Below are 23047 nucleotides of genomic sequence, written 5' to 3'. Positions count from 1 at the left end.
CTCCTCCTTGGGAGACAGCTTCCCATAAGGGTGTCCCTACAGATCCGCTGGTAGGGGTGCTCTTCCTTGCTGAGCAGTGCAGCCACCCTCACCACCTTTACCAAAGGGTTTATCCTGACTACGTGCCCTGAGGGCTAGGTTTAGAAATATAGCTGGAAATTATGCATTTTCTGTTAAACAACCCATCTGCAGTCCTGTACAGTCTGTTAACTACCTCGCATTTTTGTTGGTTAAGGAAAAGTGCAGAATTTGTTCACAGCCATCAAGGTGTCCCCCAGGAACAAGAGAACTAGTAAGTATTTTGTCATTAATGATGATTTTGTTTTAATCAAAACCAAGCATAGATGCATTCAATCCTGTTTTTAATATAATTGCCTCAGTTTCAACAAAAGTTATCATCATTACTTCAGCCTGCTACATATATTGCTTACAGTCAATAGAGTCAATCCACCCTGAGAGCAAGGTAGCAGAATCAAGGGCAGGTTAAAGACAGTTTCCTCTTGAAAGACCAGTTTCTAGTATGCATTGAGAAAACTGAAGACTCCTCAAACTCCAAGGTTACCTCTACCATGCAAAACTGAGGGAGTTGAACATGGTTTCCACTATGCTTACTACAGGAGGAATTACAGAAGCAGCTCTGAGCCCTTCAAATCAGAGATGTACAGAAGGGCAAACTCAACCTGTCCCCAGCAATGTGCTGTGAGTTATGGTCACAAGGAGACTTGGAGACCTTAAAGACTTTGGATGTCCATGTCCAATACATGAGAACTGCAGATATTTAGCAGGTCCCTGTCAACCACGATGTGACCTAGAGTTTCTTGGCATCTGAATTTCTCTGGGAAAGCTCCTCTGTTGGGATTATATAAGCATATTTTCCTCTATTATTACCTAATTAATTATGCCAGTAATAGGATTCCAAAGCAGACCAAGTCCCATCCACCCCATTAAAATAATTGGCTGGCAAAATCAAACTGAAGTGCTTGTGGGTGAAACTCGAAAACTTTAACATTTCCTTTACAATGCACAGCTGCATGGATCCATATCTCAGTCTCCTAACAAGTGTACAATGAGACCAGCAAGTCTTCTTTGGCAAGCAGTCTTTCCCAGCTGTGTCCAGACCTGGAAGATAATGTTTCAACAGCTGTTTCTGCAGAAGTTTGGCTCTCAGTTTTCCAAGAAGAATTAGGATGAATGGGAGACGTGTCAGAAAAAAAAAATAAGAAATGTTTGACAAACTTCAGAAAAAAATTCTGTTCAATTCTAAGCAAAGGCAGTATTAGACACATCTTTAAAGTGCCACAGGGCACCCAGTTAAATTGATCATATGTTCGCTAGGAAAAATAATTTAGCTAATGAATTTTTATTTCTAAAAGTATTTCCTTTATTTTCATTGTGAATGCGTGAGTCAGTGCACAGCATGCATAAAGTTAATGTCCCATTTTTTAAAACATTTGAAAGCAGCTGATCAATATTACTCAGAAGCACAGCTCTTTCTCCAATTTTTGTTCAGGCAGGAGAGAAGAAGTACTGCATCCTCTCAGGAAACGTGAGAATGTACACCATCCAGATCGGGTGCCAGCCAAAGTGTGCTAAAACCATCATTGTGAGTACACAGTTTCTGTCGCAGTAAAAGCCAGAAACCCCCATCCTTGAATTTCACCCTTCTCGTAATTCCCGCTAAACCCATGCAGCACATCAAGGCAGTTCCTGACAGTATATTATTAGGGCCTTTATTCTGGATGCAGCAGAGCCTGGAATGTTAAAGGCTGCTGATGGCTGCAGCATAGGAAGGGCTGGGAGCCAATATGGGGCAGAGGGAGCATAGGTTTTGGAAAGGTAACCCCACCCCATGCCTGTCCCTAGCAATCTCATCCACCTTTCACTGAGGTGGTAGAGGGCATCTGGGTCCCACTGAGGACTTGGGGTGGCAGCCTGAGCCCTGGCACAGTAAGGAGCATGGCCAGAGGCCAGCAGAGCTGAAGCACTGCTAAAAATCCACATCTATAGATCACCTCCACCCAGCAGCAGTCCCAAGAGATAATACCCAGTGGCCACGTGCATGCTGCCATGCTTGCTACCCTGATCCTGATCCTGACCCTCAGCACAGCATTTCTTGGTTTCCAGACCCGGGAGTGCTGCGCAGGTTTCTTTGGGCAGCAGTGCCAGCCCTGCCCGGGGAAGGCTGGGAATGCCTGCTTCGGAAACGGCGTCTGCCTGGACGGCATCAACGGCACAGGCACCTGCGAGTGCGAAGAGGGGTTTGTCGGTACAGCCTGTGAAAGCTGCATTGAAGGCAAATACGGCCGCAACTGTGATCAAGGTACTGAGCATCCCCGAAGCACACAGGCACCCTTGCTAGTTTTGTCAGATGTCAAAAACTTCCCCTTAGATCTTCTAACCATGTCCATTCTAGATACTGGAAAGGTATAACACTTTCAGGGTAACAAGCCAGTCTTAAAAACATCACTAAGCCCTTTTCTTTCCCCATTATGGAATTTTCTCTCTACTCCCTTGTTTGGAGACGATGCCTCCTGCTCTGGCATGCTACAGGCTTAGAACAGCATCCAGGGAGAATAATCCTCTTTTTCACCAATGCTTTCCCATTAAAATACAGTTTCAGTCCCTGCATTTGGGAATAGAGGACAGATAAGCATATTTTGAATTTAGATGTATTCTGTAGGCAGAAGCCAATAGGTACAAGCCAAAGCATTTCTTGAAATAGCCTAGAGCAGAAGGTGCCACCAGCAGAAGACATCTGGGCCATCCCTCCCACCCTTCCCTCCCTCGCTGCCTTGCTGCGCACACTGCAACCCTGCCCACGGACAGTGATTTCCTCCCATCTCTCCCCACAGTGTGCGGTTGTGTCCACGGGAAATGCAGCAGTGGGATCGATGGGGACGGCTCCTGTGAATGTGACGTTGGCTGGAGAGGGGTGACGTGCGAGACCGGTGAGTGTCCCCTCCTTTTTTTTCCTGGGGCGAGAAGTGAGCATTTCAGGAAAAGCCAGAACTACAGCCGTGATTAGATCCCAGCGCACTACCAGATACCCAACAGCTTCCCACCTGCAGTGAAATGCGGGTGATGCTCCTGTGCTATGGCAATTAATTACCATAATTACAGACAGCCAGCTGAGATACTGCTTGTGAGACTTAAATGCTTTACTTAGCTAATTCTCTACCTGTGTTACCCTGTATCTGTCTCAAAAGAATATTCCATTTGTTCAGGTTATATATTTTGCAGAGCAGAGTTACGTAGCACATTTTGAACTTCAGATCAAAAGTCTCTCAAGTGCTTCAATAAGTTGATTTAGCTATACAACACTGGAAATCAAATTATGTTCTTGCTAATACAATAAAAATTAGTTAGCAAATAAATCAGTTTGTGCTGGTTTAATACAGCTCCTCTGTCCAATAAAATTATATTTTAGTTAGACATAATTAAAATGTGTTAAATAACTCCTTCAGAATTCTACATACAATAGTATAAAATAAAAAAATGTATAAACACATTAATAATAGCATTCAATATCTGTTTTAAATTTGCTTAGGGGAAAAAAACAGTAATGTAAAGTAAATAGTAATGAAAAGAACTTTATAGCTAAAAGGTTGCTGTAGTTGCTATACCTAAGCAACTTTCAGTTCCTTTGGAAAACCTATACTTACACAGTTAAGCTAATAATGTGCAAAACTCACCAGAGTAGATACAGATAAATGACAACAGGTGAAATGTTTTCCTGGTGATACGTTGACATGCCTCTTCTTCAGAACTGAGTTTAAGTGGTACCCACTGATCTATACAGATGGAGTGTCTATACAGACTGCAAGAGCAGTTTTCGAGTGCAGATCCCAGACTCCAGCTCTACATGGTGGGAACAAAAGACTGGGAAACCAGATGTTGACCCAAAAGGTTCTAATCTTTGTTTTGGTTGGGTTTTTTTTTCCCCTCTCTTGCAGAAATCAAAGACGACGCATGTAACGCTTCATGCCATACGAGTGCTAAGTATGTATGAAATCCACTTATTTGGAGGAGAGGGGAGAAAAAGGGAATCTCTTGCAAAGAAAAAAAGCATAGTCCACCTTGCTCTTTATGAAGACTTCTCAGGAGCATTGATAACGCTCATGTTTTCCACCACAGAGATAAGGAGCAATGTTAATGTGACATATGTGACATAGTCGGTGATGAGGCCAAAAAGTTCAAAATGTGCTTGTTAAGAGGGGAAGCAAGGCGGGGCGGGGGAGGAGGAGACATCCTACCATGCAGTACACACAGAAATGGAAGCTGCAGCACTAAAGAGAATAGGAGGGCAGGACAATGCTGATCAAAGGTAGGTTTCTGAGGTGGGCTTTATCTGCCTTTCTTATTTGCCCCATCCACCACCACACATATAACTAAGAAATGCCACTAGAACTAGGGACTTCACCAAACAGAGCTGCATTTGACAAGAAACAGTTCTCCTCTTCACATCAAAATATCCACCCCCTCCTCCCTCCATAAAACCAGTGCTCTTAGCAGTCCAGCACCAATACTGGGCCACTAACCAGTTTTCAAGGGAGCAAGTCACCCTCACTGAGCCATTTACTGAAGTGCACCCACACCCCATCATTGACCAGACAGCAAGATTTCCATAACCTGAGACATTTAAAGAGCAAGGAGAGATGGCTGGAAAGTCACCTCATTTTCAGCCACAGCTCCTCCATAGGAGTAGAGAAACCAGAGGGTCAAACCCTCTTTTTCCCACATGTGGTTCATTCTCTCTCCCTGCGTCTTTGTGAACGGCAGTTCACAGCAGCAATATTTTGCCAAAAACAAACAAAAAAAACCTGGTGAAACTCCACCCTGAAATTTGCTTAGTGGGATCCCACACATGCTGGCATCAAGACTGTAGTTCTGACAGGAGAAGCAGCCTGTTCTTCTGTTGAGCCTTATCCATCCACTGCCGTACACCTGTAGGTACAGGGATAAGCACAGGCATGGGGGGAGAGGACATGATTGTGCTGGCTGTGTTCCGATGATGTCCCTGGGTGACAGCATTATACAGAGCTCATGGGGCAGTAAACCCACGCTTGCACACAGAAGGCCAAAGTGCCCCCAAAAAACCCCAAACTTGAACCCAGGGGACTCGGATGCCTGGCTCCCATCCTTGCACATCTGTTCTGCTGCGTCCCTCAATAAATTGTGCGTACACAAAAATTTGTGCACAGTTTTTGGGTGAGCAGGCATGCAACTTCTGGAGTTCTGCATGAGAAAAATACGGCACTTGATGGCAAAAGCATGCATTTTTCATACTTAAAATAATACATCAAAAATGCATTTTGAAAGCTTGGTTCCCTGGGTTCATGTTTATGGGTGTAATTACATCATACTGTATGGTTAAATGCCTTGTTATCTATGTGACATTACCTTTGGAACAATGCACAAAAACAAGGGCTGTACAGAAGATCTACTTTTTTTCTTTTTTTTTTTTTTTTTAAATGTCATCTGCCTTCTTTTACTTCTTTAGCTGCCTTCTGCTATCAAATGGCACTGCCTATTGCAAGTGTGCAGCTGGGTTCGAGGGAAATGGGACGTCCTGCACAGGCAAGTGGACTTTGTTTCTTCCCTTTTGAGAGAAAAAAAAAAAAAAACATACTTGAAGCACTGTGGTCATGGTGGAGCTGGTGAGAGATGAGCACTTCCCTATGCACCAGTTAAAAAATAAGAATTGCTGGCAGTTTGCTCAAAACGAGTAAGAGTTCAACAGGTACAGATTCATAGCAAACAAAGGGCTCAAAATCTCCAAGTTGTCGGGCATTGTGCTAAGGGAGACCAGACAAAGAGGAACATGCTGTGCACAACTCGGGTCCCATTGTTTGCAGAGTAACGAAACCTGGATTATGACTTTTATTCCTTTTCCCAGCAAAGCCCAGCGAAGAGAGGCCAATTCAGGGCACAATAGCACTTCCAGCTATTGGAAGCTGCACAGCCCTACCATTTCCTCAGCTTTCTGAACTTGCACAGATTTCTGGGGTGGTAAAATCAACTTCTTTAGACCAGAGAGATCTGAGGGACCCTCCGAAAGGGACAACAGCACCTTATCCTAGCTGTCCCTCCAAGAGTCTGGGATATCCAGACTTACAAAAATAGACTGCTTCCAGCTACAGTGATTGTAATTAATTTTACAATTGTTTTACTTAATCTTTAACTAATTAAAATACTAATTCTCTCGGCAACAGAAGCATATTTGTCTATTTACAATGGCTGGCAGGGTCCTAATCCAAGATTTTAGCACTCCTACTCTAGCTGCTTTCATTTTCTCTTCTGGCACAAACCAGCCAAATCCATTTCAATCTGCTGGTGGGAAATTCCCCATGTGCAGGAAGAGCTGGGTGACACAGGTCACCCATATTGGATCTGCGCTCGCCCTTATTCCCTTATACAGGATTCCCAGGCAAAACCAATTACAGGACATCATCTCCCCAGTCTGGCTGTTAGAGCTGCTGAAACCACAATTCGGGGTCATCTGAGGCAAAAACTAAAGCAATGTTTGGGCTGATTTGATTCACACTGAAGATCAGAAAAGGCTCCCTCCCTGCTCTCAGGGTAACCCAAGCAAGTTCAATTTGCCAGCCTCTGACTCATCCAGAGTTGGAGAAACGGCAGAGCACCCATCTGAATAACAACCAGGACGTTTAGTCACAGGAGGGGGCTGAGTCGTATTACACTCTAGACCTCCTGCAAGAGAAGGTCATTTGATCTGTGTGCAGAAAAAGGCAAGCTAAGAGAAAGCTTCAAATGGCCATTTAACCTAGAGAAGAACGCGAAGGTCTCCTTTTTGGTGTTTGGTTGGAATGGATGGTATTGGAAGATGGAACGTTACTGAAAGTCAGTCCTGGATGAATTCTTATCTTCCAGACTAGAAGCATCTTCTCAGCTTTTCCTCTTGTAGTCAGTAAGATGTACTAAATACCTGGCAATAATGAAGTGTATGGTCTCTTAAATCAGAAAGGTTCTGTGTTCAGAAAATGTTAGCAAATCGCTTTAAAAGAAAGAGGCATCTTAACCTGAAAAGTGAAAAGCCATTTAAGCACATTGGTTTAATCTGGGTTGTTGTCACTGTTCAGCTATTGATGCTTGCAAGACTAGCAATGGTGGCTGTTCTGCCAAAGCAGAGTGCAAAAGAACAACGCCTGGCAATAGAGTGTGCATCTGCAACGCTGGGTACACTGGAGATGGAGTAGTCTGCATCGGTAAGCATTTGCAATGTCTCATATATCACAAGGAGGGAAGCTACAGGAGTGAGTTCTGCTGTAGATGGAAGATCCCTCTTCCACTATGACCCAGAAGTGCAGTTTTCTGATACTGCAGATCCTGATGCCAAAAGCATCTCTATGTGCTGTGTGGTTGATTTGGCAAACCATGCAACTACAGCAGTGTGGTGTGACACCAAAGCTTACTAAAAAAGATCTACCTCTCAATAAGGATAGCTTCATCTTCAGCACCTTGATACACTTGGACTCCTCTGACCATTACAGACTTCAAGACTTTTAGACATCGTTGTAGACCATACCTTCCCAGGTATGGTTTTAAAAATGCTGACTGCAGAGTTTTAGCCTTCATCAAGACAACTGCAAGTCTGAGACTGAGGTATTAAGGGAATAAGTTTCATTGATTCACAGTTGTCATAAATCTGCATTCTTAGTATGCTTTACTTAAAATTCTCCCTTCTCAGGTTTTCAGAATTCACTCTTTTTTTATTATACTGTTTCTGTTTTATAAAGAAATCAACCCTTGTCTGGTGAACAATGGTGGATGCGATAGAAATGCAGAATGCACGCAAACTGGACCCAATCAAGTGAGTACTTCATCAGTGCAGAAGAATAAGACTAGCCAAGTGTTTATAGTTGGGTAAAGAAAGATTTCTCCATCTCAACTTTGTTTTCAAATGGAAAAGTGGATTTCATAACAAAAATTCTGAAAAGTATATGCTTCCCTCAAAAAGGTATTTGAGGGGGAGTGTGGACAAACATGAAAAAATTAATTTCAGTAAAAGAAAACCAAAACTGTAGATGAAAGCAGTGTTTTGCTGTTTCAAGTGGTTGTTTTTCTCCTTTGGGTGGTTTTGATGTGAAAACCCGTCAACCTTTGAAAGTATTGCCAGATAATGTTTCTTTTATTGTTATAGAAACTGTCCATGGGCAAATTCCATTTCAGACTAGCCCTTCTCCCAGCATAGCTCAAAGGTATTCACAAGGAAACAAAATGTCCTGAATCATAGTTTTCACATAGGGGTTACAGCACAGTGGGATCCACTCACTCCTCTGCTGTTCTGCATCTCCCGTTCAGAAGTAGCACATGCTGTCCAAAGAGAAAAAAGTATAAAAGGACAAGAGGGGAAAGGAGCAGCAAATTGGCCAGGGCAATCAGGTGACACAGATTAGCATCTCTGTTTTTCTAACAGTTTCACAAGAAGCTGAACTCCCTGGTTGCAGCACTTCTTATCATCCCTCTATAGTTTCATATTGGCTATTTGCAAGACTGTAACTCTCCAAGTGAGCACTGTACAACAGTATTTCTTCAGGACCAATGCAGGAAAACAGAGGCCAGGAGTCAAGAGGCCACCTCCTGCCTTCCAGTTGTCCAGGGACAGAAGAGACAATAAACCCATCAGCCCTTTTTGCCAGTTCCGAACAATTAACTCTTTGCCTTGAGTATCTTTTGCAAGTCAGTATGTTTCTGCTGGGAGCACAGAGCCACTTAGCTCCTTCCCCATCCCTTTATACAAGAGAGGTGATGGCTGTTTTCTTCCATATGGCCTCCGTGGGGACAAAAGTAGTAGCTACAACATGATTATTTATACTTCCTTACCCATGGGAATATCGTTAACATCAGAGCGATATTAACCTCCACTACAAAACCCCAGCACTGCAGAACCAAACTTACAGGACAGAGATGTGTCTGCTTTCTTTAGGGCTTTCAGTCATCCAGGTACCTAAAACACTGCTATTACACTGCCTAACAGTTTTATTTCTGCTGCAGAATTCTGCTTGAATTTTCAATCTCCTACACATTAAATGTGAATTCTAAATTGAAAACCATTAAGCAGTGAATTGGAGAGGAAGATAAGTCATTTCTTTGCAACCATGTTAATTTTTCATCTTTGTGATAACTGCAAGTGCAAAACAGAATAATCATGATGTAAGTGTCAAATGCATTACCGCCACATGGGAAGCTGTCAGTAACATCAGGACACAATTCCACGTGTGTTTTAATGTTTCACCACTCCAAAAAAAAAAACAGGGGAAAGGAAGAGGAGAGAGGGGAATACCAACCTATGCAAGTAAAACGAGGGAAACAAATTAGGGGTTTAGCCTGTTTTGCCTGCAAGATGACCGTGCGCAGACATCAAAAGGGTCATTTCAAATGACCAGGACAGCAGAGGAGAGATGAGAGACGGATAGGCAGGGAAAGGGCAGATAGAGCCTCTTAGAAATTGTTATTCCCCAGTCTCCACCTACGGTTGCTCATGCTGGCTGAGAAACTGTTGCAGGAAAAAGGATGTACTTTTAGCTTAATAAATTGTACACCATATCACTATGAAATAATCTGGCAGGAAAGTAAATTAAATATAAGCGTGCTGAAAAAAAAAACCCAAATATCTTTCCATGTATGTATGTTTTCTGGTTTTGCTTTGTAGGCAGTATGTAATTGCTTGAAGGGATACTCTGGAGACGGTAAAAGATGCACGTATATCAGCCTGTGTTCACAAGTAAGTATCCATTTAAGGAGAGTATAGGTCTTGTTATAATCATTATACTTTGGGGTTTTGTATGCATTCAAAACTAAGTCAGATATGCCCAGAATCAACCTACGTTAACTTAGTTAATTTTTAAATGTGCTTGGTTCAGTACATGCTTTAGTGCTGTCGCTATTTTAGAAACTAAGTATGCAGTAAGGGCTTTTCCTGGACATAATACAAGTGAGAGCCTGGACCCATCACTGAGCCTTAAAGAAAAAAAAAAACACTTCAGATCTAGAGAAACAGACCCTAGTTTGTGGTGGTAAAATGTAAGTCATATCTTCTCAGCAAATTTTTTGTCATTGCTAGAGTTCATATAAAAAGCCACGTTGGGACACGTGGCTTACCAATATTGCACAGACTTACCAATATTGCAATTACTGTTAAAAAAAAATGCAGTTTCTAGACAAGACAATTAAAGAGCTTGGTTCAAATGACAAGACAAGTGTGATCTGCTACATGTTACCTGTAATGACAAAAAAAAAAAATCTGCAGCTCAGGTTGTTGATGCTCAGGAGCCAATTCTAGCTGTTCTAGGTGCTAGGTGATTGGGAAGCAAAGGAACAGTCTATTTATTTTTGAGATTCTCCTGTCATTATGTCCTCTGGTGTGATTTGGGACCATTACCTGTGCAGCCTGAACAAAAGAAATGATCAAGTGTCAGCATACACATCCCCTTCCCAGTCTGAAATTTTTCTAGTCTGATCAAAGTATCAAATCCCCCCATTGATGGGTCACTACCAGTGAAATCCATGTTGGGACACCAAGTAGCTCAGGAGCCTGGGTACGCCTGGGTTCCCCGGAGTAGATGTTTCCATCAGAGGTCCCAGACTGCAGACTCACCTAGGGCAGAGCTCCCACAGAGCAAACAGCAGAGCCCCACAGCCCCTACGGCCACACATAGCCTGCATCCCAAACACATCCCTGCAGGTGCATCACCCAAGATAGCAACACTGCAAGCTGCAGCAAAGGCAGGTTAGTGAACAGTGAAACAGAGGAGATGGGTGGGAGAATGAAAACCTATCACCTTTTCTTGATGGGGAGATTTAAAAACAAAACAAAACTCATTCTTTAGGCAAACCATTTCCCCCCACAACACACAACCCAGGAGTTCCCGTGGCATTCCTCATTCTGTCCCTCACTTACTGCTGCAGGCTGAGAATTAGCCACATTCATTTCACACAAGCTAGTCACACACTGCAAGCCACATATTTGCAAGCAATGTGGTTCTCTGCAGCAGCCATGTTACTCTGCTTCTTGGCAAGCTGCAGCAGGGACATATCTGCTCTCCCATGCACATTAATCCTTTGTGCTCCAAGTGCAGTGACAATAATTCTCACCCTCTCAGCCTGGCCCATCAGCAGGCTTCCTCTAACCCTGAAAGGCTGCAGAGATGAAAGAGCAAGGGCAAAAACAGAAGCTGGAGGAAGGGGAACTCAAAGTTGTGAGCCCCTGCTTCCTGTGATTTTGTATGCTTTTTGCTTTTTCCTATTTTCCTATGCCTTGTTCCAGCAGCTCTTCTTCCACTTGACTAATTATGCCAGGCTAATTATATATTAAAAAAAATAGTCTTGAGAAGTTTCAATGTCAGACCAGAGTCTAATCTGACTTCACAATGGCCAAACCTCTGTGCAGCAAATCTTCACAGGAAGCTATGATAAACCCAAGATTGCCAACAGTCCACCTAAAGCTAGCCAAATAAATAGCAAATGCACTTAAACCCACTACTTAGAGACAGGGCTCACTGTGGCCTGTCCTGTCTGGCCCCACTGGTAGCTCCCAAAGGAGCTTCTGCTCCCAGTCATGGCCCATGGAAAAGGATCCCTGAGATGAATGATGAGGTAAAAGAAAAGACACCATGAAACAAGCACAAAGAAAGAAAACAAGATAGCTTCTCAATTTTTGCTCTCAAGTCCAGGATAGAAGCTGATTTGCAAATGGAGGTGCTAACTGGGGAGCACCTACTTCTGACTGGGAAGAGCTCTGAACTCCAGCATGCTGCTCCTGGGTGAGGAGCATCTCCCTTTAGCACAGGGAGCTTCCCGGAGGCAGGCGGTTCGGTGAGGAGCATCTGCTGCTTTGAGCCCAAGGTTGCACTGGTGGTGGACTCAGGGGTAGACAGGAGATGTTTTAGAGAAGAGCACATGTGGCAGGTCCCTGTTCCAGCTGGCCTGGCCCATCAGACAAAGAAAAACAGTCCTGGGCTAATGCTCCTCCAGAAATCCAGGCTCCTGGCACCATGAATGTGATTTACAGCTGTAAACAGTTCTCTTCAGCATAAGTCAATGCTGCTTCAGCAGAACAGCTAAGACTCATCCCTAAGATCCAGAGTGAAACTTGCATGGAAATCTTTTGGATCCTTATAACTCCATGAACTGAAGATATAAGGAGACAATCCAAACTACATCCTCTGCATAAAAGGAGAGTCATTTCTTATGAAACTTAAATGCTCTTTATTGTTTGCAAGAAAGTATATACCATCAGAAGTTCCAGTAAAACCTGGTTTCAAAAAGCTGTTGGGATTAAGTCTTTCTAAGCTGTACACATGGAAAAAAAAGTGGTGAACTAGAATTGTTTTGTACACCTGGCAATGAAGGAATTAAGTATTTTAAATTTTGATCTTACAAGAATAATGGAGGCTGCAGTGAATTTGCCATCTGTAATGACACTGAGCTGACAGAAAGGACCTGCACCTGCAAACATAACTACATTGGGGATGGATTTACGTGCCGAGGCAATATCCTCCAGGTAAAGTGCTGCACATGTTTGCTGTCCCTTATTTTACTCCAGGTAGTTATTTAATACAGTGGTTGTCTCTTGAAACATGACGATTTTTTTCTTGGACCAATTGCTAAATCTACCCCAGAACTTGAAATAATCCCAATCCAAGAAACCAGGAATAGGAACAGGATGCTGCAAGATAAACCTTACCTGCCAAAAAAAAAAAACAAACACAAAAACACCAAAGTAAAAAAACTGATGGACAATTGTTATGACTGCACTACTAGGAAGTTAATACTGGTGGGTTTAGGCTTCAAAGAAGCCTGTACTTTGATAGAACAAGGTAAGAACAGAACAGGAGCAATGCAGATGGGCAGCATTTATTCCAACCCAGAAGTTCCCTTTCTTGTCCGAGTACTGCATTTGTTTGAGTCCCACAGATGTTGCCTCACATTTTTAGCACTGCTACAAAGTCTTGTTCTTGATTGCAGGAACTTCTCAGGGACTCCAACATGTCCAGGTTTTATTTCCACTTAGAGGTAAGAAAAGGGTTTCTTTGGTTTTTTCCTTTTTTTTTTTTTTTTTTGCCTCAAGAGTGTAGGGGGGTGGGGAACAGGCAAGAATCTGGCATGTACCAGCATCCTTCAACTTAATTGGGACTGGATTTGGATCATTAGTCACTAATATTGGAGATACTCTAATTTAAACTATTAACTGCCATTAAAACCTCTAGAGTATTAATGATCAAGACCAAGATCCCAGGGAAATGTAGGGCTTCCAGAACAGACATAAAATTGAAGCTTTCACACATTCACAGCCTGAGATCTGCCAGCACATCTCTCATGAAGTCTGATGTGAGCAAATACCACTCTTTTGGAAATGCAGCAGGGGTAGCAAACTGCAGTGTTGTTTTCAGTTGCCCCTCTGCAACCTCGCAGGATGCTGTGTGTGTTGCCAGATGGCTGGTGTGCACTGCCAGTTATCACTGCCTTTTGGAGACTGGCAGTAGTCATTCTCTGTTCACCCCAAGCCTCAGGGTAGCACAGATCTGTTTAACGGCCTGCTAGTCCAAAGGCTCATATTCTAGCTTCGATTCCACTACCATGGTAGATGGATGGCTTCCTCCCACTTGAGCAGAGCTCTCTTTAGTTTGCCAGTGGTCATTGCAAAGTACCTGCAATACCTCAGGTCCATTAGTACCTCTAACAGTAATTAATCTACTCCTAGGTACAAGCAACCATGTATCAGCTAAATGCATGTACAAACACATGTATACTATCTACTCTTGCCTTTCTCAAGATGAAAGGGTTTATTCATTCTCCATTGCCCAGGAGGGAATATCCCTCCTACACGGAGTGTTTGTTGCAAGCTTTCCCTCTTCTTCTGTTCATCATTGCAGAAGAAACGGAGACCTGGCTGTAAACTGAAAGAGCAGAGAGAAAAATCTTCCATTTTATACCTGTGGGCAGAGGTGACAGATGGGGCTGGGAAGGAAAGTCCACAGCATACAAGAGAGTTTCTTTCACCCTCGCATTTCAGGGAAGGGAACCTAATGCGCGGCAGCAACGGGGATGCAGGCACCACCTCCCACTCAGCAGGGCTGGTCCCATCGCTGCGTGACGTGATGCACATTAACAACTCACTACTGCTTTGTCCTCTTAAATTTGGCAGGCCTTCTCTATCACAGATATCGCAGGCCCTGGCCCTTTCACTCTGTTTGTACCTCACACAGATGTACTAAACAGCGACCCACGAGTAAGTAAGAACGCCAGAAGGTTTTGGTGAGTTGGCCATGAGTTTTTGGATTCAGATGCCTTGCTCAACTGCTGCTCAACTCCTCCACTTTCTGCTGCAGGTCAAGGACTGGGTTGCCAAAGGAGTGATGGCTCAGGTCCTCCGGTACCATATGGTGGGTTGTGCCAGTCTGTTGTACAACGACCTGATAAAAATCATCAACATTACGTCTCTCCACGGGGACCTGTTACACATCAGCTACTCTCAGGTAACAGAGCACGAAGAGGCAAGGGACAGAATAATAAAACAGTCTGCTCTCACTCAGCTTTTTTTAAAAACCTAAATGGTTCCCTTTCCTCCTCTGATGCACAAAAATAAATAAATAGCATTAAAAGAAGATTGCCCGTTCCCCTGAAGTGTTCAGCACTTACCTGCTATGCCAAGGGTGGAGTTGTACAACCCTTGCTTTGACACAAGTTATTTTATCCTCAGACTTTGGCTTTATCAGCATGATAAGAGTATGAAAAAGCAAAAGGCAATTTCTTAAAGTTGCAGCTACTGTTTGCTGCAAAGAAATGATAGTCTGGGCTCACCATATCATGGAAATTTGGCATCAGGCTCACCCTCCCACAAGGTTCCACAGAAAACATGTTTTTGTTACCTTTCCAGAACTCGCTGGTTTTGAATAACAAAGCTGAAATTATATTCAGCGATGCTGTTTGCACAAATGGCGTGATCCATGTCATAAACCAAATTCTGGTTCCACCACACATGCAGGATTTCCCCCTTAAGAAGGTATGTGCAGCTCATTGCCATTCTCAACTGAGGGGCTTTTCCACAGTTACTGTTAGATACATAAATCATGTAAGTCACAAAAACTAAAAGACCTTATGCAAACATTGTTTGACACTGCTGAATAAATTAAACGTTATATTTTAAATTAATTACTGTTATAGTAAGAACAGTATAGGATGAATTCTGCACCAGGCTTTTATAGTGGTTTTGATTTCATAACAAGAAGTGACTTACAGGGAAAATCAAGCTAATATCTGCTTTTTAAATACCCATATAATATAGATAAATTACTGAAATTCCTGTCTTTGTAGGAAAGCCTTAAAATGGTTGCAGCCAAACATGGATACATCCTGTTCAGCAGTTTGCTTGAGGTAAGGACACAAGAGACAGCAGCCATTGGGCAAAGGTTTTAGACACTTTTTTTAAAGACAAAAGCACAGACATGGCACAGGGCATCACTGGCAGGATGGTGTTTAGTGGAGTCAAAAGGCTCACAGCACAGTACACAATCACCCTGATCACCACATGGTCCCTCTCCCACAGAGGTGAGGGGATGTCAAGCAGACCCACAGCTACCTTTCCCCTCCCCACACAGCTCTGTCCTACCGTATGTCAAATTACATGACCAAAGTTTGACCCAAGTATGACTTTTTGAGCCCAAAGTTGGGCCATCAGCCTGGTTTTCAGCAGGCAGCCCTGGGTGATGAAGCACTTCTGAGAATTCAGTCATGTAACTCAACTTGAGCAGCTCAACTCAGGCATCTGGTTTGTAAAGTGTTTGCAGGCTGATGACCAGGCAACCCACAGGCCACTGCATCCCAGTTACACGAGACTTTCACTCCATAGCATCAATGTCATTTTACATGGAGCATTAATCCTCTGCCCCAATTTTTGTTATGTTGCAGAAAAACAACCTGCTTGGGCTGATCAACGATCCCATTCACAAACCCGTCACACTCTTCTGGCCCACAGACGCAGCTATCCGTGGGCTGCCACAGGAGCAGCAGGACTTCCTCTTCAAGAAGTCCAACACTGACAAACTAGTGCAATACCTCAAATTCCACATAGTCCGTGATGCTGCGGTAAGCCCTTGCTTTTTAGGAGCATTGCGAAGGCCAAGACATGCAAGCTCAGACACGTGCATCTCCTGTTTCCTTCCCAGGTATTGGCCTACCAGCTCCCCCGCTCCACCTCATTGAGGACCCTGCAGGGCTCCAACCTCAGCATTAGCTGTGGGGATAATGGGGAGATTGTAAGTGTTGCTCTGCCAGCAGACATACCCCTTGCCCCTGCTGTGGGATCCACTCGTGCAGACCCCACTGTGCCTGTGCACAGCCCCCTGAAAGAGTCAGTGGTGCCAAAACTCAACTGGTCTTTGCCAGTCCATGCCAACAGTCACAAAACCAGGGCAGTCACCTCTAACAGATTTGGCAAAGTAGGTGTTTTGCAGGACTCTTTGGAACTGTTATTTTCTCTGTTGTAAGGTGCTATTTGTTCAAAACAGCTCTCAGTTACCTCAAAACTGAAATATCAACACATTTTAATTACTTCTACAATGAAATACGCAATGGAAAACAATGAAGATGAATATGGCTTTGGCAGAAGGCCCACGAATGCAGCACCTGCATGCAAACTCTGGTTTCTAAGCACTTACAAGCTAAGATTGCAGGCATGCATGCAGCCTGTTAAGCCAGAACAAAGCCATTTTTTTCTTTGCAAATGTATCAGATCATACCCAGCAAGCATCTGCCTCTGAAGATATGACTAAGCCTAAACATGCATAAGGTAAACCTGTGGACATAGGGCTGGCATAATCTGTCCCCTTCCAGAAAGGAAAAAGATCTGCCCATCTGTGAGGTTACAGCATTCAGTTATAGGAAAAGAGGTCCCCAAATTGGTTTTGAGCCCCTACAGCCATCACTGTTATCTATAGGATAGTTTGGCACACCACCTTGCACCAAGAGCATTCTTACAGGGGGACGATTACCTCCAACTCCCATTCAAGCCCTGGATTCAGCCTGGCCCCAAGGAAGACCGGCTCATGACTTGTCGTGCCTCCCTCTCCTCATCCCGTCTCTCAGGGTGCCCTTTTCCTGAATGACAGACAGTGCAAGATAGTGCAGCGGCAGCTGGAGTTTGACGGGGGCATCGCCTATGGCATCAACTGCCTGCTGATGGACCCCAGCCTGGGGGGACGCTGCGACAGCTTCTTCACTGTGGATTTCATGGTCAGTCCCCTTTTTTGGTCACGCAACCTGGCAAAGACACAGCCCAAGGGCCAAACCCTGTCCTCACAGAGACCAGGGCAACACTCTCAGCAGCTTTGGCACTACCAAGATTAAGTCCCACCACTTCAGGCTAGCTTCATCCACCACACAGGTTACAGTTAAGGTTAAGAAGCACAGCACAATGCCCAAAAGATGCACAACGCCCAAAATATACACAACAGAAATCCTATATCCACACTAAGCACCACACAGGACAATTGGTTTCAGTTAAGACCAGCTTAGTGAGCCCTGCTTTGTTTTCAATAAGAACAGTAGCTTAGAAATGCAAGTATAAATTTGAGCAAGGACAGGTCTTCCTGTCATGCTTTTAAAGTAGTACAAATTCACACTATGAATTTGGTCATCCAGATTGCATTTACAAAGTTCCCAATTACAAAGGAACAGCGCTGCTGTCCCAGCCGCACAGGGTATTAAGGACACAAGACAGAACTGCCTAGTCTGTTAGCCAGGCTCTCAGGTCTCTCACATTTCTTGCTTTCACAGAAATATGCTTTAACAAACCTGAACAGGCACTGTTAGTGTGGAGGAAGTTTCCTCTGTGACCTTTGGTGGGTCCCACAAGCAGGAAGCTTTGAAACCCATTTTGAAATGGTTTCAGTACCAAATTACTTCAGTTTAATTCAAATGTATGAAAAAATTACCTAGAAGTAAAAAAATTTTCAAGCAGTCTTAAAAAAGCTTCTTGGAATTTATATTTCAATTATAAAACCAACACTTGTGTGTATCCCATCTGCTCAAGTTACCTTTTGTTTCACGATTTTTTTAAATTAACTTAAATAGATATAATTTTCTAAGATCCGGTCAGCACTTCCCAAGAAGTAACCATTTACCTTTGCTCCAGATTAGACATCTAGATCTCATGCAGCCTACATTAATATTTGTTTGAAGAATATTCACCATCTCTTCCCTGCTTGTTTAAATCCAGAGCAAAGCTTCTTCTTCCAGAACTTATATTCTGGTATCAAAACTATTTTCTTGAATTTTGTGGCACTAAATTATTGTAACTACTTCGTTATCATTCTCCTTCCTCCAGAGATTTTTATAATCTGTTTCAAATGTAATAAGCCTACACTCTCCTCATATTTGCTGCTTTCATAAAACAGACTTTTTGTCCATGTCAAATAGCCTTTTGTTGCCATTATTTTAACACACTTTTTTTTTTCTTTTCTATTTTGTACAACAGGGGCATTGTGACAGCTGTTTCAGTAATTCAAAATGCCCTCCAGGGACAAAACTAAAGGTAATACATTAAAAGCTGGTATTTAAGCAGTCTAACCTGTTCTCCTCTGTACTTCACACAGGAAAACTAGAATAAGTTCCTTTGAAAAAATAAAAACAGAACCCTCAACAGCGAAACCACACTGTTAATCGATGCCATAAAGCCTCAGGGACAAAGCTGTCCCTGGGCAAACACCCAGGTGCTGGTGGCAGGGGATGCTTTGTTGGTCTCGCACAGCATCCACTGTAGCAAGTGCTTCGGTTGACTTCAGAGCAGCCCCTCCATCCTCATTAATGGTGTTTGGCAAGTCAGGAACCAAAGAGAAGGTGGAGGCCTCACACCTGCACTCTTCACACATCACATTTTGATTCAATGTACATCAGAAACTGTGATTTAAAGAGGAAAAAACCCAAACCTCCACATAGCACTCATCTTCGTGTGTTTTTTTCCCCGCCCGCCCGCTCTCCACGCTGACACATGTGACGCCCAGGAAGGGATCCAGTTGTGCACGTACGAGTCCTATGGGCTGCAGAGGTACGGCTGCCGAAGGAACTGCTCCATGGTCATCCACACGGCCAAGTGCTGCAAGGGCTACTTCGGGCCAGACTGCCAAGGTAGGACCCCCCTCCCCACCCCCAGCCCCTGACCTCCCCCAGCAGAGCTGCGTAGCACCCGGCAGGCTGAACTGCGAGAGCTGGGACAGGGGCACGAGGAGAGACCGGCCACAAAATGGGGGAACTCTGTTGCAAGAGCTGAAGGACACAGAAAGTATTATTGCTTTTCCACTCCAAATAATCTCTTTTTTCATACTTACAGCAAGTTTTAAACTCCATGCTAGTAGCAAACTAAGTGAATGCTATAGAGAGTAAAGGCTGCCCTACTATAACCAAGTCTTAATTGATGACCAGCTGAAAGTCCTTTCAGCACAAGCAGACATCAGGTTCATGGCGGTGGTACCAGGACACACCAGAGACACAGTGTATGATTCCCCAGCCAGGTGCAAGTGCACACACCAGTGGAGTAAGATCAGAAATTGTGGCTTTGAACAGGTGTGAGACAGTTTAAGAAGCTTTATCTCCAGCTGTTTGCTAGCAGGCACTAACGAACTGTGTGCTCCTTCACCTGCCAGCCCCATGGGGGAAATAGTACTGAGGCTCTCACCAGGGCACATAGGATCAGGATATCTGCTGGCAGAGAGGTCCAGGGACACATAGCCCTGCCAGCTCATTCTGTATGGATTTCACAGACAGATCCGATGCAATTTTGGCCAGCCCAGCCTGGGCCACCCTTTGGGTTCACCCCAGCAGCATGCAGGCACATGGAGATGCACAAGCAAGGCTGGATTTGGGCAGGGGCTGGGCAGTGCCATTCACTGATGGGTCCGAATGAACAAGCAGTCAGGTAACAGCACCCACAAGCCAGGGCTGGAAAGGTCTGCAACACCGTTCTGACAGGAGTTGTGCAACTATGTCAAGGAATTTGGAGCAGCACAAGGCTTGCACTCACAAGTGCCACAGCCGCTTTTACACACCCCAACAGAGATGCATTTACAGGCATTTCCTTGTTCAAGGAGTCGTACAGGACAATAAGTAACCATCGGTGACAATGAATAAACATGCATCTGAGCTAAAGAGCCACTTTTTTTTTTTTTTTTTTTTTTAAAAAAAAACCTTTCAGCTTGCCCAGGGGGCCCAGAGACCCCGTGCAACAACCACGGCTCCTGTGATGATGGGTACACCGGGACAGGAGAGTGCCACTGCAATAGCGGCTTCAACGGGACTTCATGTGAGCTGTGTTTGCCAGGCAGATACGGCTCCAACTGCAGGCGTATGTTTAAGTTTCCTTTCCATACTGATACCCATGTCAATTCCAAACTCTTTTATCAGCCATGAGTTTTAAGTAAACCAAGAAATGCTTCCTGCTTTCAATGCTGACATTTTCTCCTGGGTGGCTCCTCACACAGAGGGATGGCACAAGGCCTCAGAAGGGAGGAGGAGAAGGCAGGGGGGCAGAGGCTTACGTAGCTGCCTCTGCAGGGCTCCTCCTACTCTTATATACCTAATTCCATACATTAGTAGCAGTATTAATGTACATAAGTAACAGAACAGACACAGAGCCTCCATCAGGTGTTTTAAACTACAGCACAGCCTTCTCCCCCATCCCCACAAAGGTTAAGACAGCATTTTAGCAATGTGGTTCCTCAAGGATTGCAGGAGGCCAAGGCTATGCACTACTTTTTCAGAAGAGAAGAAAAATGACACTGAGATGAAGGCAGTTTGTGAAGAGGGACAGCAGCCATAATCCACTTCCCAGTGGTTTTAAACGTAAACTAGGTGGAAGCAGGATCAATGTCACCCTTTAAACTTAAATGTTTTCCTCAACATAAACCCTTCAGATGGGAAGCTACAACATCAACCCTCCCATCCTAGCCATGCACACCTATAGTGCTCATGAGGCAGGTAACCAGGCTAAATAAAATCAAGCCAGCCAGTGAAGCTCCTTTTCAGCAGTACAGGTTTTCAGAGAATCAGTTCCTCCAATCCCACATCATTTTCCTCTTTAAACAACAATATATCAGGAAGAGGGATAAGGCAAGAAAGGATACTACTTCATTACATTATAAAACAGAGAACTATCAATAACTCCTCAAGAAGAACTCAGCATGTAAGTTATCGCAGGGTCCAAAGGGTGGGGGGAAAAAATCACCTGTAGATTAAATCAGCCCCTCATGCCTCAGTTTGCAGGGCACAAGGAGTAACACCCCATATATAAAAGGAACAGAAGAAATCCAGAAGCTTTTAGTCATAAAAATATCTAAAACCTAAAAAAAATGTCAGGTAACTTGCCCATGTTTTACAGCAAAGCTCACTAACCTCATATTGGCTCCTTTACTCAGGTAGACCTTCTCCCACACAGCAACCACACGCTCTCCCGCCACACACTTGCCTTCTCTCTGGCTTCCCCACAGCTAGCAGCTGCTGCACATTAGGACAGGATCAGGCTGGGTCTTCAGCTCAGCCATTAACTCTTTCCTGCCACAGTTCTTTGTGAAGTTTGCTACTCTACCACAATGCAGATCAATACTTATTTTCATTTTCAGAGGCACATTGAGGTAATGCCAGTTATAAAATCATAGGACCGCAGGATAATTCAGGTTGGAAGGGGCTTCAGGAGGTCTCTAGTCCAAAGCCCCTGCTCAAAGCAGGGTCAGCCCTGAGCTCAGACCAGGTGTTTCAGGATTTATCCTGTCAGGGTTTGCAAACCTCTAAGGCTGGAGACTGCCCAACTGCTCTCAACAGTCTGGTCCTCTGAGTGACTGGCTTCATGGTGAAAAAACATGAGGTTACACTTATCTAAATTATTGCTGGATAATACCATGTCTAAACTGACAGTCTAGGTGATGTTTCTCTAGAGAAAAATTTTCCCCTTTCCCAACAGCAGCTCTGTAAGTGATCCCTCTGCGTTCCTTTTGCAGCCTGTGAATGCAAGACCAATGGGCAATGTGATGAAGGATATTCAGGAACGGGACGATGTTTCTGTGAAACAGGATGGACTGGCCGGCTGTGTGAAACCAAGCTAGGTCTCTACCTTCTCTCACTGGGCTCCATTGCATGGAGCCACGGGTTGAAAGCACTTGCAATTCAACAGAGGGTTTGTGTAGAGAAGAAAGGGTTAATGACATCAGAAGCCCTCAAAGGGGACTAAGGGATTCTGACTGGACTGAGAACAAGTCCCTTTTCCCTCTGTCTGTTCCTTTGTGCAATGGGAATATGAGTGCCTACCTCCACTGTGGAGGGGCTTTGGGCTATGCGAGGGAAGGTATCACCCAAGAACCAAGCAGTCAAAAAAAATATTATTACAGGTTTTCCAGTTAGCAAGACAGCTATGATGGCTTTTCATTCTGTGTGAAAGAAGGGCATTGCAATATAAATAGCACTTTCATCCCAGCTGTTGTGCCTTCCCCACAGCTGTGCTGCCAGAGTGTTCCCCGAGCTGCTCCACCAATGCCGTCTGCATGGAGAACAACACGTGTCAGTGCAAGCCGTTTTACAACGGGGATGGGATCATATGCGTAGGTGAGACCCCTCTCCCATTCACCACCTGCTACAAGAGCTGGTTATTCTCTGTCTTTGCAGATACAACAGTTGGGGTTTTCTGCTTACGGTCCCTGTGAGGGCAGTTTAAAACAACTTATGAGAAGGCAAAGGAGGCCTGTGCCAATGAGTCAGCCACCATTGCTACTGCATGCAGTTACTGTCCAGTATGAAATATTGGCTATCAAACCTAAAAACTTCCACAGTGCAGCAAGTGAAACAGATTTAGGATATACATAGATCAAGTTTTTCTAAAGCAGGTGGCTGACTTCACCAGGCTTTACCAAGTAGGAGTATGAGCAAGAAGTGCACTTCAGTCAGGTTTTGGGGACAGCAGGGTTTTAAGCAGGGTTTCTCTTACAAGATTTTCTTTGATGACCTTAGGCAAGGCAGTTCCCTGGTGACATCACTGCAGAAACAT

At 44.2% G+C, this 23047-nt stretch overlaps 1 protein-coding gene across 1 annotated transcript in view; it reads left to right on the top strand.

Moving 5' to 3' along the window:
* The window catches only part of STAB2 (stabilin 2), an 81633-nt gene that overhangs the window by 46438 nt on the left and 12148 nt on the right, over window positions 1-23047 (top strand). Inside the window, 22 exon segments of the mRNA XM_009694659.1 lie at window positions 242-292; window positions 1511-1603; window positions 2125-2320; window positions 2853-2948; window positions 3954-3999; window positions 5501-5577; window positions 7101-7226; window positions 7758-7831; window positions 9674-9745; window positions 12404-12523; window positions 12988-13035; window positions 14168-14251; window positions 14352-14498; window positions 14900-15029; window positions 15308-15396; window positions 15931-16107; window positions 16188-16277; window positions 17107-17253; window positions 19023-19146; window positions 20210-20359; window positions 22008-22112; window positions 22501-22608. Coding sequence (XP_009692961.1) covers window positions 242-292; window positions 1511-1603; window positions 2125-2320; window positions 2853-2948; window positions 3954-3999; window positions 5501-5577; window positions 7101-7226; window positions 7758-7831; window positions 9674-9745; window positions 12404-12523; window positions 12988-13035; window positions 14168-14251; window positions 14352-14498; window positions 14900-15029; window positions 15308-15396; window positions 15931-16107; window positions 16188-16277; window positions 17107-17253; window positions 19023-19146; window positions 20210-20359; window positions 22008-22112; window positions 22501-22608 — 2350 coding nt within the window.

The sequence above is a fragment of the Cariama cristata genome, unplaced genomic scaffold, assembly GCF_000690535.1.
Source record: "Cariama cristata isolate BGI_N322 unplaced genomic scaffold, ASM69053v1 scaffold12702, whole genome shotgun sequence".
In the NCBI taxonomy this organism is placed as follows: domain Eukaryota; kingdom Metazoa; phylum Chordata; class Aves; order Cariamiformes; family Cariamidae; genus Cariama; species Cariama cristata.
The sequence above is the reverse complement of the archived record's forward strand: the minus strand, read 5'-3'. Positions and strand labels throughout refer to the sequence as shown.